This window comes from Zootoca vivipara, chromosome 15 (assembly GCF_963506605.1).
Source record: "Zootoca vivipara chromosome 15, rZooViv1.1, whole genome shotgun sequence".
NCBI classification, from domain to species: Eukaryota; Metazoa; Chordata; class Lepidosauria; order Squamata; family Lacertidae; genus Zootoca; species Zootoca vivipara.
Genome location: NC_083290.1, coordinates 24,827,197 through 24,842,711, shown reverse-complemented (window position 1 = coordinate 24,842,711; position 15,515 = coordinate 24,827,197). Strand labels below are relative to the sequence as shown.

Genomic DNA, 15,515 nt, shown 5'->3' with positions numbered 1-15,515 from the left:
TCTCCTACTCAAGCCATTAGTGTTACTGGACTCAGGTATGTAAAACCTGAGAGGCTGTTTCGCTCAGGCAGGAGGGCAGAAGGACCACTAGTTGTTTGGAAGGCAGCAAAGCCGACTTACCCAACACAGTGAGGTTGAGCTGATTCTCCCGATTGCCATCGGGAAATGTTGCAAACTCGCAGATGTAAACACCTTCATCTTCCAGTTTGAGGCGTGACAGCTGGATGGTCCCATCCTTGGTGGAGGTGTTTCGAAAGACCATCCGGTCCTTGTACGGGGGCAGGATGGAAATGCCCATGGTGGGGTTGGAGATGGCCACGTTCTGCTTGGAGCCATTGGTGGCCTTCTGCCAGGTGACCTGGGTGATCTTCATGCTGTGGCTGGGGTTGGTCAAGCTGCAGTGCAGGTTCACGTCCGTCCCAATGTACCCTGAGACCGTGTCGTTGACAAGCACCGTCTGAGCCCAGAGGCCTGCAACGAGAGCAGAAGGGAGGCGGGGGAAGAGGAGTCAGTTGCAGAGTGATAAGAAATGGCCCTTGCTGCTGGGTTTCCAGCGCACCGTTTGTCCCAATTAATTCTCTCTGCTTGTAGCTTGGAAGCAGCAGGTTCACGCAAGCCCAGCTAAATATGGCTCACAGCTCCGCAGATAAATTGGAGAGAGAGAGAAAGAGAGAGAGAGAAATTGACTACGGGACATAATTCCCCCTTCCCAATAGTTAAACAAGCGCATTTGAGTTTCCTGAGCCTGCGACGGAGCCGGCTGGAGGAGAGGAAAGCCATGCAAATAGTCCCTCTATGTTCCACCTTCAGATTTGCCTGCTCGGTGGTACATAAAACCATGCTGCTCACTTGTGCCTAAAAATGGGAGACAGGAAACGTCTGTCAAATTGCCCTGCCTGCTTGCCTAGAAGAGATGGCTAAGGCCACTGAGTGGCCATACTTCGAGGGGACGGGAAACTGCTTTTGGCTGAAGGGCCATGTTCCGTTCTAGGCAACCTTCAGAGGGCCACATGCCAGTGGTGGGTGGGGACAGAGAGGAAAAGGTGGGCAGTGCCACAAATGCAATTTTCATCCTTATACAGTAGACGGCACACATTCCCATATCCTGCTTGATCCTCCATCCAGACATGTAAGAGGCATTGCCAGAGTTGAAGGACACATCCCAGCTAAGACTCAAGGGGGGTGCAAAGCAGGGTGTATGTGTGAGGGGTGTGGGTTTGGGTTTGTGCTGTGAGGAAAGTCCAAAATGCCAGAGACAGAGGCTCGAAGGACAAAACTTGGCTTTGAGGGTTGAGGTTTCCCACCCTTTCTAGACCGGATGGGTGACTCTACCAGCCTGGCATAAACATATCTATATAAGCCGACCCACACATGTATGTTTGGAGCCTATTGACTGCAGTGTTAAGTGGCAGCTGGCATGTGTGACTGAGCCACCCCAGCTTTGATACTGCCACCAGGACTCCAGAGCATAGCTGCCAAGTTTTCCCTTTTCTCGCGAGGAAGCCTATTCAGCATAAGGGAATTTCCCTTTAAAAAATGGAAAACTTGGCAGCTATGCTCCAGAGTCTCCTACCTTTCAGCCACATCACTGCACAGCTTCAGGTGTTGGGCCGTGAGAGTTGAAAAATGGTGATGAGAAAGGCAGCAAGAAGGTATCCAGATGTGGAACCCCCCCCCCGCATTGAGTAATGAAGTGGCAAGAGATCGCGAGGAATAAGCACACATGGAATGCCATCTTTACAACAGACAGCTTTAAAATGCCGATGGCTTTAAAAGAGGATGAGACAAATTAATGGAGGACAAGGCTATCAATGGCTGCTAATTCTGCTGGCTGTGTTTCTATCTTTTCCTGGCCCTTCAGTCTGCAAGGGTGTGTGTGTGTGTGTGTGTGTGTGTGTGTGTGTGTGTGTGTACATCTGCATTGCCTGGCAGATCTTGGAAGATTCCCAGTTGTTCAGGGGGTTAGAGATTCAGGGCCCTATGCAGCTCTGTGCCCCTCCCTGCGACTAGCAGGACGGCAGAATGAATGACGCAAGGTAGCAAATATTGCAGAGTGAATCATGCAAAATGTGTGTGTGTGTGTTTGTGTGGGAAATCATGCAAATGTGTTTGATTTGCATAATTTATACAGCATATAGAATATCTATCTAGGTCTCCACAGACAGAGATGTAGATATATAGGGAGGTTGTCACCCACTGGCTGGGGGGGGGGGGGATCATGCTATCCAAAGTCTCGCTGTGTTTGACAGGCCTTGCTTTCTAGTGTTGATTATTGCAACAGAACTTTGACTAACTGCATGATTTATAGTCAATTAACCAATTAATTACACATGCACATAGCATTTTGGAAGGGTGTGTGTGTGTGTTCCTTATTCATGGACTCCTCTACTGAAATGGGAGCATAAGGTTTGCATTTTTGAGAGTTACATTCTCTCCAGCCACTAGTGACACAACATGATTAAACCCTTTCCTCGAATCCAAAATTAACCTCTGTCTTTGGGAATAAAAAATAAAGACTGCTGTGTTTCTTATTATTTCTTCTCTCTGCCTGCGTGCTTCGCTTAAGGCATGAAGACAGATCTGGCTAACAGCTGGGCTTCATGCTTTCAAAAAAGGGGAGCGGCTATGATTTCTTAATCCTTGGGGTGCAAGCGGATGATTGGCAGCCCCTAGCAGAGATGGACTCTCCACCTTGGAGAGGAGCAAGTCAACAAGCTGGCCTCATGGCTGCCTTGGCCTTTTTTTCATTTAGGTTGGCCTTATCTATGTTATGTTCAGAAGAGCCTGCTGGATCAGGCCAACAAGACACCTAATCCAGCCTCCTGCTCTCACAGTTGTGAACCAGGTGCCTGTGGGAAGCCCGTGCGCAGGGTTTGAGCACAAGTTCCCTTTCCCCTCCTGTGCTTTCCAGCAACTGGCATTCAGAAGCCCTGCTGCCTCCGACCGTGAAGGCGGAGCCGAGCCATCATGGCTAGCAGCCAACAATAGCCCTCTCCTTGCACCACACAGACGTGTAGAACTGGTGATCCTTCGATGTTGCTGGACTACAACCCCCATAGCCACCTAACCATTAGGTTCACTGGGAGTTGGAGTCCAACAACCTATGGGGAGCACTGGGTTCCACATCATAGGATCATAGCATCGTAGAGTTGGAAGGGACCCAGTGGTTCATCTAGTCCAGGGGTCGGCAAGGTTTACCAGCTATGGGCCGGATCACTCCCACAGAGATAGTCCGTGGGCCGGACTGGCACAGTGTGACGCCGAAAATCGCGCCTGTGCAGAAGTGATGGTTGGCATCTGGACATGTGCATACACGATTTCTGGTATCTGCACATGTGCAGACGCAATTTCTGGCGCCACTTGGCGAGTCCCCACGCTGCGCTGCGCTGCACTGCACTGATTTAGCGCAGCGCACAGGGGACTCACTAAGCGGGCGGTTGGGTTCAGGGGCGGTAAAACGGCCTTCGTGGTGCGCATCCAGCCCATGGGCCACACGTTGCCGACCCCTGATCTAGTCCAACCCCCTGCAATGCAGGAACATGCAGCTGTTCCATACAGGGATCAAACCTGCAACCTTGGTGTTATCAGCACCACACTAACCAACTTTCATTTTCTTTTATCACACTTAGATCCACCCCTCTTTTTCTTCAAGGAGCTCAATGTGGTACTCATGGATCTCCCCCTCCCGCTTTCATCCTCACAACAACCCTGTGAGGTTGGTTAAGCTGAGAGATGGCAACTGGCCTAAGATTGCCCTGTGAGATTATCTGGTGCAATACGTTGCCTGGCAAAGACTTCTGCAGAACTCCAAATCTTGCCACCATTTTGCAACCTTTTCCCTCGGCCATCGTGAAAGCATATTCTCCAACTGTGGACCTTGGAATGTTTGATTTCTCCCATTGAAGACCAACAATGGCTGACTTTGCTTTTTATAACATTGTCTGTACTCCATCTCAGGTAATACCTTTCCCTTCCACTGAGAAAGAGAGAAGTCTCAGAATGAGCAACATTTAAACCCAGCTTCACACACACACCCCACACATGCAAAATTGCTGCTGTGTCTCTCCCTAATCTGCGTGTTTAGAGAGAACACTCCAATAATTATATAGCTGGTATTTATATTGAAAGCAAAAAAAGAGAAGAAGAAAAAAGAGCAGGGTAGTGGTGCAGAGGACGGGTGGTGAAAGTGTAGCAGAAAACTGTAAAAACGGGTCATTCGAGAAATGGGAAGCCTGGGGAGAGGAGGCCAAGGAACAGTGGTTCATGCAAAGCATGAAAGAGAATGAAGAGTGATTAGAACAGAGGAAAGCCACCTTATATCCTGAGTCAGAGCACTGGTCTAACTCAGAATTGTCTTCAATGACTGGCAACTGTTCTCCAGGGTTTTAGGCAGAGGGCATTCCCAACCCTACCTGCAAAATTTGGGGATTGGACCTGGGGCGTTCTCCATGCAAAGCCCTTCCTTTCCCAGTGAGCCATGGCCCTTCCCTACAAATAAAGTAAGATTCTAGTCCTCGTTGTTTTGAATAAAGGCTTCTTTTAAAATAGGAATGTAAGAATCTGCCTTGTTCCGGGTCAGAGCCTCAGTCTCTCCAGCTCAGTAATGTGCTCAGCCCTCCGTGGAGATGTTTGGGATTGAACCTGGGACCTTCTGTGTGGGAAGCAGATCATCTATCACTGAGCTATGGTCTTCTCCATGAGGGACATGGGAAGGAAGGCTAGAGAGGCCGTCAGAGTGGGAACGTGGCACTGGAAAGGAATGATTGCTCCACACAAGGAGAGGAAGGCAGTCGTTCTTGCTCACACGAGCAGGCCAGAGCCAATGTATTTTGATGCTTGAGATGGACCAGAACGTGCACCTCTCCTCCTGCCCCAAGTCAAAGTCCTGAACATGTGCAGAACTGATGTTAAAGCAGGAGCAGAGAACTGTAGCCCTCTAGGTTGGACTACCTATAATTTCCACTATAGTCATACCTCGGGTTGCGCGTTTTCGGGTTACGGACGCGCCAAACCTGGAAGTACCGGAACAGGTTACTCCCAGGTTTCGGAGCTTGCACATACGTAGAAGCGCCAAATTGCATCACACACGTGTGCAGACGCGGCACTGCAGGTTGCAAATGCTGCAGGTTGCGAACGTGACTTCTGCACGGATCAGGTTTGCAACCCGAGGTTCCCATTTGATGTGCAGGATCTGATTTGAGGTGGAATTTAAAAACATCTGGAGGGTCACAGGCTTCCCACCTTCTGGTTTAAAAGAACATTTCAAATCAGATCAATAAGTAGACCAAACACCATCTATGGCGCTATGCTGCATGCCTCCTACTCCAGTAGGGTCCACAATTTGGGTCCAACAAACCCAAAGAACTAGGGCAGGAGCAGATCCTGTGGGTTTGTTCATACTTCATTTTTACCCATGACAAATACCTTGTGTATTATGATATATTCATGCTGGGGAGTCTCAGGAGGAGAGGTGGGAACCACCACTCAGCACCTGCCACCTGAAGCAGCCACCTCACTTTACCTAACAGTAGGGCCGACCCCGAATGTGGGGCTCAGCAAACACAAAGCAAAACAAAACCATTGCCCCCGCCGTCTTTCTTTGCCCTGCCTTCTCAGGCGGTGATTTTTGACATGTCTTCTCAACACATCAGCATCTTGGCAGAGAGACCATCACACACCTGCTACAGAAGTGCTCCCCCCCCATTGCAAAGGATTCTGGGGCATTTGTCTGAGCACATGTTGAATCCGTGTGACACACCAGACTGGCCTGTTGGGCTGGATTGCCACCACCCCATGTGAAATGAGATTTCATCTTGCAACACACCCCTATGACTGAGCACTGTAGAAGATCTGCAGTGGGTAGCAGGAAATCTTGTGCTCCCTTTCTGATCTTGCTGCAAGGCACCCCGATAAGCTTCTGAGGAACCCTGGCGTTTTCCAGAACATTCTGGGGGGAAACGACTAAGAACAAAACTGATTGTTTAACTAGCACCCTGGCAAAGGCTTGGAGGAACCTCTTTTTGGTATGGAATTTCATACCACCTCGCCCAGGGGTGCTTGCAAAAGTGAACACTCCTCTTTCAATGCCAGGGGCTGCAACTACTGCCCCAGTCCCCAAAGGGTTTAGTGATTGACCTGGAGCAGAGCAGAGCAAGATGGAGGAATGATGCTCTGTAGGAGGTGGTGGGTGCCCATCTCCTTTCTCTGCTGGACCCCAGGAAAGTCTCAGGTCTTTGGGGGGGATTCTTGATGGTGGTAAGAGCTTTGAGGGCATCCCCCCAAACTTTGAATGCAACAAATCCTTTGGCATGACTGCAAAGACTCTGTTGCACTCCTGTCCTGCTTGCAGGCTTCTTACAGGTTTCTTGTTGGCCACTGTGAGAACAAGATGCTGGACTAGATGCTCCCCTGGCCTGATTCAGCAGATGTTTCATAGGTCCCTATGCTAGAGCCCTCCTGGGGCATACACCCTTACTTACTGGTACAGGTAACCAACCCACACAGCCAATTCACACATGCTGACTCCTTTTCTCTCTCTTATCACCCCTTTCTCCGCCCTACTTCCTTGCTGCTCACATGGAATTAGGCTGAGGGCCACATTAAATCATGCTAAGGGCCACATTCAGCCATTGGGCTGCAGGCTGCCCACCCCTGCTTTAAGCAGGAAGCGTTTGTGTGGGTGAAAAGTGACACCTGTACCTGCTAGTCATCAAATGTGGAGGAATCGAGAGATGTGTGCATGCCTGTGTGAATTGGTTGTGTGGGTTGGTTACCTCTACCAGTAAGTAAAGGTGTGTGCCCCAGGAGGGCTCTCGCATAGGGACCTACGAAACATCTGCTGAATCAGGCCGGGTGGGGGGCATCTAGAGAAAAGGAGTAGGGGGCGGGGGAGCGAAATCAAATTGTGCTCCACTCATTTTTGGTTCTGTATCTACCCACCCACAGTCCAGACAGATCACCCCGGGGGAAGGCAGCTCTCTGAAGAAATGCAAAAGTTCAATCTATTAGATCTGGGGTGGCTCGTTCATACATGCAAGTTATCACTCGAGGCTTCAGTCACCCGGAGATAATGATACGAAACTGCCTTATGTCGGGAGGCTTCCAACTTGTGTTCTCGTTCAAGAGGTGACTCTGAAAGCAAGTACAGTCCCTGGTAGGCCCAAGAAGTCCTGACGCGTAATTTTGGGATAGGCCAGCCTGTCTGCAGGAAAACTGGCCTTCCAGCTCAGGGCAACAGTGGAGAGACATTTATGACTAGGGACTGTGTCCAACTAAATGCTACTTGGCATAGTAGTTTCAGTAATTAATGGGCCTAAGTTTGTCATGCTGATTAATTTCAATGGGTCTGCTCTGCATAGGATTCACACTGGGAAAGAGCTTAAGGGTTGATCATTTGTATTCTGTTCAAATGGCCACAGGGACACCATGAATTTTTGAATTAAACCAGCACTAAACAAACATTTCTCAAACTTTCTTACCTCCTTTTTTTTTGCAGACAATTTAAAATGGCTGGGTGCATCAGTGGACAATTTAATAACATTGGTGTGTATGTGTGTGTGGAGGGGCATCTAGATTACAAATCAAAGCACACAACTCATATTTCAGGCACGTCCAACTCCCAAGAGACTGTGATCTACTCATTTTTCCCAGCTTATCACAACCCTGTGAGGTAGGCCAGCACTGACCGCCCCACCCCCTGGCTTGTTCTACAATATCAGAATATATCAAGGCAAACCCTTCTTCTTCCAGATGGTAGCTCGGATACATTGGAATGGGATACTTTCTGTCCCAAGAAATCGCCAGTGGGCTTTGGTTCCCACCATGTCAACCAAGTTGCTAAAAGGTCTGGATCTCGTATATTCTTGTCCCCAAACCCATACTGGTTGGCATTAAAATCTGTGCTTCTGACGGGACACGGGGTTACATTGCAAAGGGTTGTGACAAAAGCCTTGCCATTCTGAATGGCTGCTGAAATGAAGAGGCGGAGAGAGAAAGAAATTTAGTTAGAGCTTTCCCACCCAATTGCTCCTCCAGATGGCCAAAGAGATGCATTGGAATTGGATGGGCGGCTGGTTAGTGACCTCTGGAAAAATACCCCTGTCTAATACAGATGCACCCAAGACCCTGAGAGACTAGCAGACCCCTTTCCCCAACACTCAGGTACACACACACACACACACACACACACACACACACACACACACACACACCCCTTTGTGGTCCCTTCGATCTATACAATTCCATGATCTCCAACTAACTATGTTTCGTGATCCAGCTTTGACAACCCTGTCACTACGTTTTCTGAGGTCCCATCTCCTCTGCCGCCCCTCACTTCTGTATGACCGATCTCAGATACAAGCCCTGACAAAGCTTTGCGACACACAGATGCGATCCGGTGGCACCACCACCATTTAGCCGCCACACATGCCCTCTCCGCTGAGCCTGCTGACGGTCGCTGTTTGGCTCAACACACCGCCTGCAGCTGTACGAGCAAAAACTGGGCTTGGGAATGCGGGCCCGACGGAACTGCTGCCCCATTGCTAAAGATACTGCCAGGGGGTGGGGAAGATATGCAATGTGCTGATCCTGGCACCCGTTGGGCTAAGGATTCCAGAGCTGGGCACAGTGTGAGGATGGAAATAGCAGCTCAAATGCATCTTCTGGGGAAACTAACATCCACTCCCTCCCAGATTGCTGATTGGTGATTCTTGTTCTCCTCATACCCCCACCTCTGGACAGGGACAAATATCCAGGGCAAGGTAATAAAAAGGAGGATCAAAGAAACAGCAGAAGCTGTGTGATGTTGCGTTAGGAAGCAGCTCTGCTCACCCTCGGAAGCTGTCAGGTGACTTTGCGTCCTCCACACTGAAAAACCATTAAAATTCCACAGTCCAAATTCTGTAGCAAGGGAAAGCTAGATTCTGCTTATGAATCACAAGCAGCCTCGTCATACCTGGTGTTCTTCCTGAGTGCTAAGAACTCCACCCCACCCCAGCCCCCACCCCCCCAAAAAACCACCCTGCAGTTTCGGAATCCAAATCAGTGCAGCTCCATCTTGATTCAAAATTATGTCCAACTGTACAGATGCAAACATGCTACTTGACCACATGAACCACCATGCAAAATTTGGTGGTCATCTCTTAACGGATGTCCAAATGGATAGCAAACAACTTTCCAAAACATAAAGTAGATGCAAATTGAGGAAAAAAAGACACCTTTATGCTGCGTATGCACCATTTATTCTGCTGCTGTTGCTAGTCATGGGAACAAAACTATGTAAAGTTGGGGGGAGCTACGTAGGGCCTCCCCTTCCCAGTGGGAAACCTTCTTTGATCATCCTTTGAAGACTGCAGAAGGTACTGCCTATCCTTTTTCAAGTCCACCTTTGAATTCATAAGGACTAGAAACATTGGGGCTAATAGCCACTGATATCCTTCTCCTCCCTGATTTGGTCCAATCCTCTTTTAAAGCCATTCAAGTTGGTGGCTGTCATTGCCTCCTGTGGGAGCAAGTCCCATAGGTCAACCACGCGGCAAGAAGTATTTTCTTTCCTTGTCTTGAATATTCCAACATTCAGCTTCACTGAATGTTCACGAGTTCTCACGCTATCTTCCTCTTCAACCTGACATTCCCGCGGAGCGGAATTCTTCGCCCAATATTGCTTTCTTCCCCTTCTCAAAGATAATGCTAAAAAAATGTCTCTGTGGACAACAAGGGCTCTAATCTCAGAAGTGAAAGGGTTTTCTGTGCAAGACTTACAGCGGTGGCACTGATAGGAGGGGAGGCGGAGAACCCTCCACTGTGCCACATCCCTCCTATGACTAGCCAAAGCAGAACAAGCTATGCAAAAATAAAAATAATAAAAAATATTGTATGCGCTCGGGGATTAGCAAAAGAGAGAAATCGCTCTGAATGTGCCCAATTTGCATCATTTACGCAGGATTTGGCTTCCTTGGATGCACTGTTTTGGATTGCCCTGGGGTGGGATTTGAGAGAGAGAGAGAGAGAGAGAGAGAGAGAGAGAGAGAGAGAGGGAGGGAGAGAGAGAGAGAGAGAGAGAGAGAGTCAGTCGAGACACCAAGCGCCTCAAGCCTGCCGCTCTCCCACTCCCTCTGCCCTTCCAGGGGAAAGCAAAGCTTTTGACTCTGGAACTGCCCACACCTGTAGAAGGTGATTGAGCCGCTGCCAAGCTCCAGAGTGTTTGCGGCTCCCCGAGCGTGTGGGAGCTTGTCGGCTGGCAGGAGCCGTCACGTATCCGAGGTCCTGGGAACAGTCTCCCTACACTGAGCTGTGCCTCCCTCCCTCCCAGGCTTTGGGGAGATGGCGCTCGGCTGCGCTGGGTCCCCGCCCCTGTTTCTTGAAGCTCAGCCAGGGAGGCACGTTGTCTCTCCTGCTCATTAAAACAGCATTGCTGAGAGGCTCTCCACTCAACCGGGCAGCGAGCTCAGGGGTTTGGGAACGGGCACCCAGGTGGGTCTGTTTCCACCCAAACCAGCCTTGCAAATGCAGCCTGCCAAATTTCCTAGCCCATATTCTAAAAATAGACCACCTTCCCGCAGGTGGGCTTCCCGGAAAATGCCTGCTCGGTCCACTTTCTCATCCATGCCATGGGAACTGTAGTTTTGTAAGGGTACTGGGAACTGCAGCTCTGTGAGGGTTAAATCACACTTCCCAGCATTTTTGGGGGAGAAGCCGTGTGCTTTAATTGTGTGTTAAGTGGTGCAGACACAGTCAAATAAGCAGCAGCAAGCTGGGCTAGGTGAGCCCCTTGCAGGGCTCTTTGGATAGCTTTACAGCTGTCCTGAAACTTCCATGTCCATTGGCAGTCTACCAAGGAATATTAGTTGCTGGGGGGGGGATGAGGCTCTTGCCCCCACGCCTTATTTGTAGGTTTTCCAGTGGACATGCCAGTTGGCCAGCATGGAATCCAAATGCTGGATTAGATATGAAAGGGGAAATACAAAATCTTCACTGATGTTAACTATGCCTTGCCACAGCTTCCATGTACTGTGGGCTTCAGCTGGAACACTGGCACCCTGCTAGATTGCTGATTATGAAAGGGAACTATCACTCATTTTCCCCCACAGATCCTCCTGGGTTGGGAAGTCTGGTGACACCAAAGAGGCCAACAGAGAGCAACTGAGGGATACAAAAAGACTCACATACTTGTTGACTGCTTTCTGTCTCATAGAGCCATAGAATTGTAAAGTTGGAAAGGATCAAAAGGGTCATCTAGTTCAACCGAGGTGGGGCTCGAACCCACGACCCTGAGATTAAGGGTCTAACACTCTACTGACTGAGCTATCTCAACCATTTAGGTGGCATAGGAAGCTCAATATTTTTGCAGTACCAGCCTCCCCTACAAACCCGTTTCCCTCCAGATGTTTTAGATGACAACTTCCATCGGCCTGCAGTTGACATGGTTAGGGAAGGCTGGTCTACACTGATTGGGTCTCTCTAGAGTTTTAGGAAGGAGTCTTTTCCCTGTCCTGCTTAGAGATGCCATTGGGGATTGAACCTGGGTCCTTATGCATGCATACAGATGTTCTGCCACTGAGCCACAGCACTTGCTCTGGCAAATAGCATATCAATACGAAACAGCAAAAACCGCCCAGAAGTAGCCAAATCATTTAGTAAAGAATTATTAAAGAGTTTATTAAATAAAGCACAGATTAATTTTTTTCGGAGTCCTCAAGAACTTGGCAGTTATCTGAATGCCTTTATACTAACTGGAACGGGTCAATGTTTTGCTTGGCAACTGGGCTGGGTGCTGAACATTCCCTAGGCTTACCTTTGTATCTGCTTAAATCGAATTTTGACAGTTTGGTGTCCTCCAGATGTTTTGGACCACAACTCCCATCAGCCTTTGCCAGCATGGCCAACCAGAGATTATGGGAGCTGTAGTCCAAAAGGTCTGGAAGGAACTAGTTTGGGGACGCCTGAGTTAAACAAAAGGGATAGAGACATGTGTTTTAAAAAAAGAAAAAAAGTTGAAGATTTAAGCAGGGAACTTGAGAGCATTCCTGTGGAAGGGAAGCACCTACAGCGTTTAGCACCACCCCATGGCAATGGCCCTGCATAAGCAGCTAGGCTCTTCGGAGATATACTTTGCTTGCAGCTGATTCAGGGCAGCCTCACCTTTCTGAGGCTGCCAACACAAACTATGTGCCAGCTGAGGAATGGACCCTGAAAAACAGCTCATCTCTGCCAAGCGGGCTTGCAACAGGCCACATCAAGCTCTTGCATGCCCCTGCTCTCAAAACAACACATTCCAGAGTTCAAGTCTGCAGGGGAAAGGAAGAAGAATGCAACATCCAGGCCGGAAAACAAACTTCCACCCAAGACACATAGAGATCCAAATGGGAAGAACGGGATAGCCACTCTCCTGGCCTGCAGGAACTGGGGTCCATCGGTGGGTGGGTGCGGGAGAAATTAACCCCAAAGAGTTAATACCCTTTATAGAGAATGAAAGAAGCAACTGTAAGACGACTGGGATGTCATTCTGATCCCTGCTCTAAACTCAAAGCACACTGATTCCACGTGGTTATAGGGGTTAGAACAAACATTAGCTGACAGCAACCCCAAGAGTCTCGTAGCACTGTAAAGACTAACAGCATAAGGTTAAGGTTTCGTTTCATGAATGAAGTGGGATCCTCAGTTTGCAAATAGTGGCATTGTAGCCTAAGCAGTGAGGTCAGAAGGGAAATGCAATGCAAGCAGAGATGGTGACAATTCCATTAGGAATGATATCTATGCAAAATAAGCACAGTGACCCTTTATGACAGCAGCGATAGGTTGATCCAACAACCAACTTTGTAATGCTGAGTTAATCAACTCAGAGGGATAGGAAACCTTCATCTCCATTCAGACTGAACTGAGAATATTTGAACTTTATCAAGAATTGTAATTCATTCAGCAGCCTCCCTTTGAAGGTCCTTTGTTCAAGGATGGCTATCTTTAAGCTCACTAAAACTGAATTTCTTCCTACTGGTTTCTGAACCTTGCCAGCTCTGCTGTCAGATTTGTGTCTTTCGTTGATCTGAAGGGGGCCATAACTGAACAAAGGAATTTTGAAGGGGGACTCCCGTATGAAAACTATGGATTGCAATCATTGATTCTCATCACTGGGGTCTAAATAGAGACAATGGCTTCTTGTGAGATTACAGGTGTTAATTAACTCAGCATTACAATCAGGTGGTTTATTGTTTTACCGAATATCACTGATGCATATGCACTTATTCTGCATATGTTTTAGCGCCAACTAAATTGCCACTATGTACAGGCAACTCAACTTAATGCAGGGTTTACATTCTGGGGATAGCGCATATATCCCATATAACCCAAACACATTGGATTCAATGATGGGTGGGATCACCAAAGTCTCTTTTCTTGGGTGCCCACCCCTTTTCTTCCCCCTTTTAATTTTTTTAAAATATTTTTGTTAAGTGCATAAAGATGAATGCATGCAAGTTAAACGTGCTTAAGGTGTGAGTCACCTGTATGTAATTTCTGCATTTCATGTCCCTCCAACCACACTGTTAACATCCCCTCCCTGCCATGTATAGGTGGATGCTAGTTCATAAAAGCATGGTAAACTTGTTAGGTGCCACAAGACTCTGCAGTTTTTATTGTAACACAGATGAGGAATAGATTTTCCCAGCTGGATAAATGGATCTTTACCATGAGTGCCCACTTGCTAGGATTTCAGTCTTATTTTCAATAGATTTGTTGTTTTTGTACCTGGTTTTTATTACTATTTTTTTTAAAAAACCACTTATCTCTCATGTGTAAATCTCCTTGAGATGATGGGGATTAAGAAATCAATTGTAACAAACAACAACAACCACCCCCACCACAACCTCACAGGAAGCTGCTGTATGCTGAGGGTTAGTATATTGGTCCATCTAGTCCAGCAGCGTCTAAAGCGAAGGTTCCCAAACTCCCCCCCCCCCCAATGGACTACTTGAAAAATTGCACAGGGTCTTGCAGACCACTTAGTGAATTTCCTGCCTGCCATAGCAATTGCAATTCTGAAGAATTCAAATTCCAAAAATACAATATAAGAAATAAAAGAAGCAAGAAAAAACCCAATGAAAAATCAAAATGAATATTCAACGGGATGGGTGGGTTGTTCCACATCATCAACCAAAAGTCCACAGACATGTTGTCTGGCAGATCTCCTGAATGAAGCTCACAGACCACCAGTGACACACTGATCAGAAGTAGGGAAGCCCTGGTCTAAATTTACTAGCAGTAGCTCTCAAGAATTTCAGATGGGATCTCCCCCAACCCTATCTGGAGCTGCCAGGAATTGAACCTGGGATCATCTGCATGCCGAGCAGACTAACAACATGCCTACCTCTCCAGAAATAGTCAAGAACATAAGACCATAAGAAAAGGCTACTGGTACATACTAATGGCCCATCTAGTCAAGCATCCTGTTCTCACAAGATGCCTGTGGGAAACCTGCAAGTACCGGTAGGACCTCAGCACAGGAGCCTCCTGCAGTTTCCAGCAGCTGGAATTCAGAAGCATTGCTGCCTCTGATACCCAGGAGAAAGAGAGGGGGGGAGAGCGAGCATGCTTGAGCCTGCAATCCTACAAGGCACTTACCACCAGGATGTGACCCCCCATTGAACACAGTGGGGCTTAACTGATGATTAAGCATACCTGGGCTTGCACTGTGAACGTTTTGAGATGCAAGGTGGACAGTGAAATCCCATGCATGCTTAATTGGAAGTGTGTCCATTGGGGCTTGCTCTCAGGTGAAGTGTGCATCTGAGCGCAGCCTAAGTGAACCGGGGTACAGGTGGTTCTGCTTCCAAAGCTCCATCTCTCCAGCACCGCTGGTTTCCTCCTTTCCTCCTGCCCTATAGTGGGGTCAACCAGCTAGCAGAGTACTCTGCAAAAATTAGCCGTGCACATCCAAGCAAGCTGGGTTGAGCGCCTCTCTCTCTCCCTTTCTCTCTCTTGCTCTCATGTTCAGGGCCAAAAAGCAGCTGAGTGCTGGAGACACTCTGGTGCCAAGCCTTCATTAGCAAAGACCTTGGCCCTCCTTCCTCTGCTGTTGCATTTGAAGTGGTTTGTGTGGCATGCCTGAGCCGGGGAGACTGGCTGGGTCTTGCAACCCTAGCTCCTCCAAGATGCCTTCAGAAGAAGGCAGGCTACTCTCTCCTGCTGTCTATTCTAGGAAGCAGGTGGATGGATATTTGTGAGACGATGCTTTTGGAACATGAACCAATAACACATGGAGAATCAATCTGCTGGATCAGGCCAAAGGCCTGGCACCCTTTTCTCACAGCAGCCAATCTAATGCCCCCAGGGGGTGCCAGCAAGGGGGACATGAGCACCCTGGAAAAAATCTTTAAAATAGCCTTTTCTTTAAAGAACTGGAAGCTTTTATTCTAGGAATTGTAGGTGCCAAAATTCCAAGTGACCACTGCTGCCCAGACACTATTAGCCCAGAGACGGAAAGAAGGCACAGTCCCTACCAGAGAAGAATGGCAGATTAAACT

General features: G+C 48.3%; 1 protein-coding gene across 1 annotated transcript in view; it reads right to left on the bottom strand.

Annotated features, from left to right (window-relative positions):
- NECTIN1 (nectin cell adhesion molecule 1) overlaps positions 1-15,515 on the bottom strand; it is a 138,692-nt gene that overhangs the window by 38,867 nt on the left and 84,310 nt on the right. Inside the window, exon 2 of the mRNA XM_035140022.2 lies at positions 121-471. Within this exon, the coding sequence (XP_034995913.1) occupies positions 121-471 (351 nt within the window). The remainder of the gene's footprint in view (positions 1-120; positions 472-15,515) is intronic.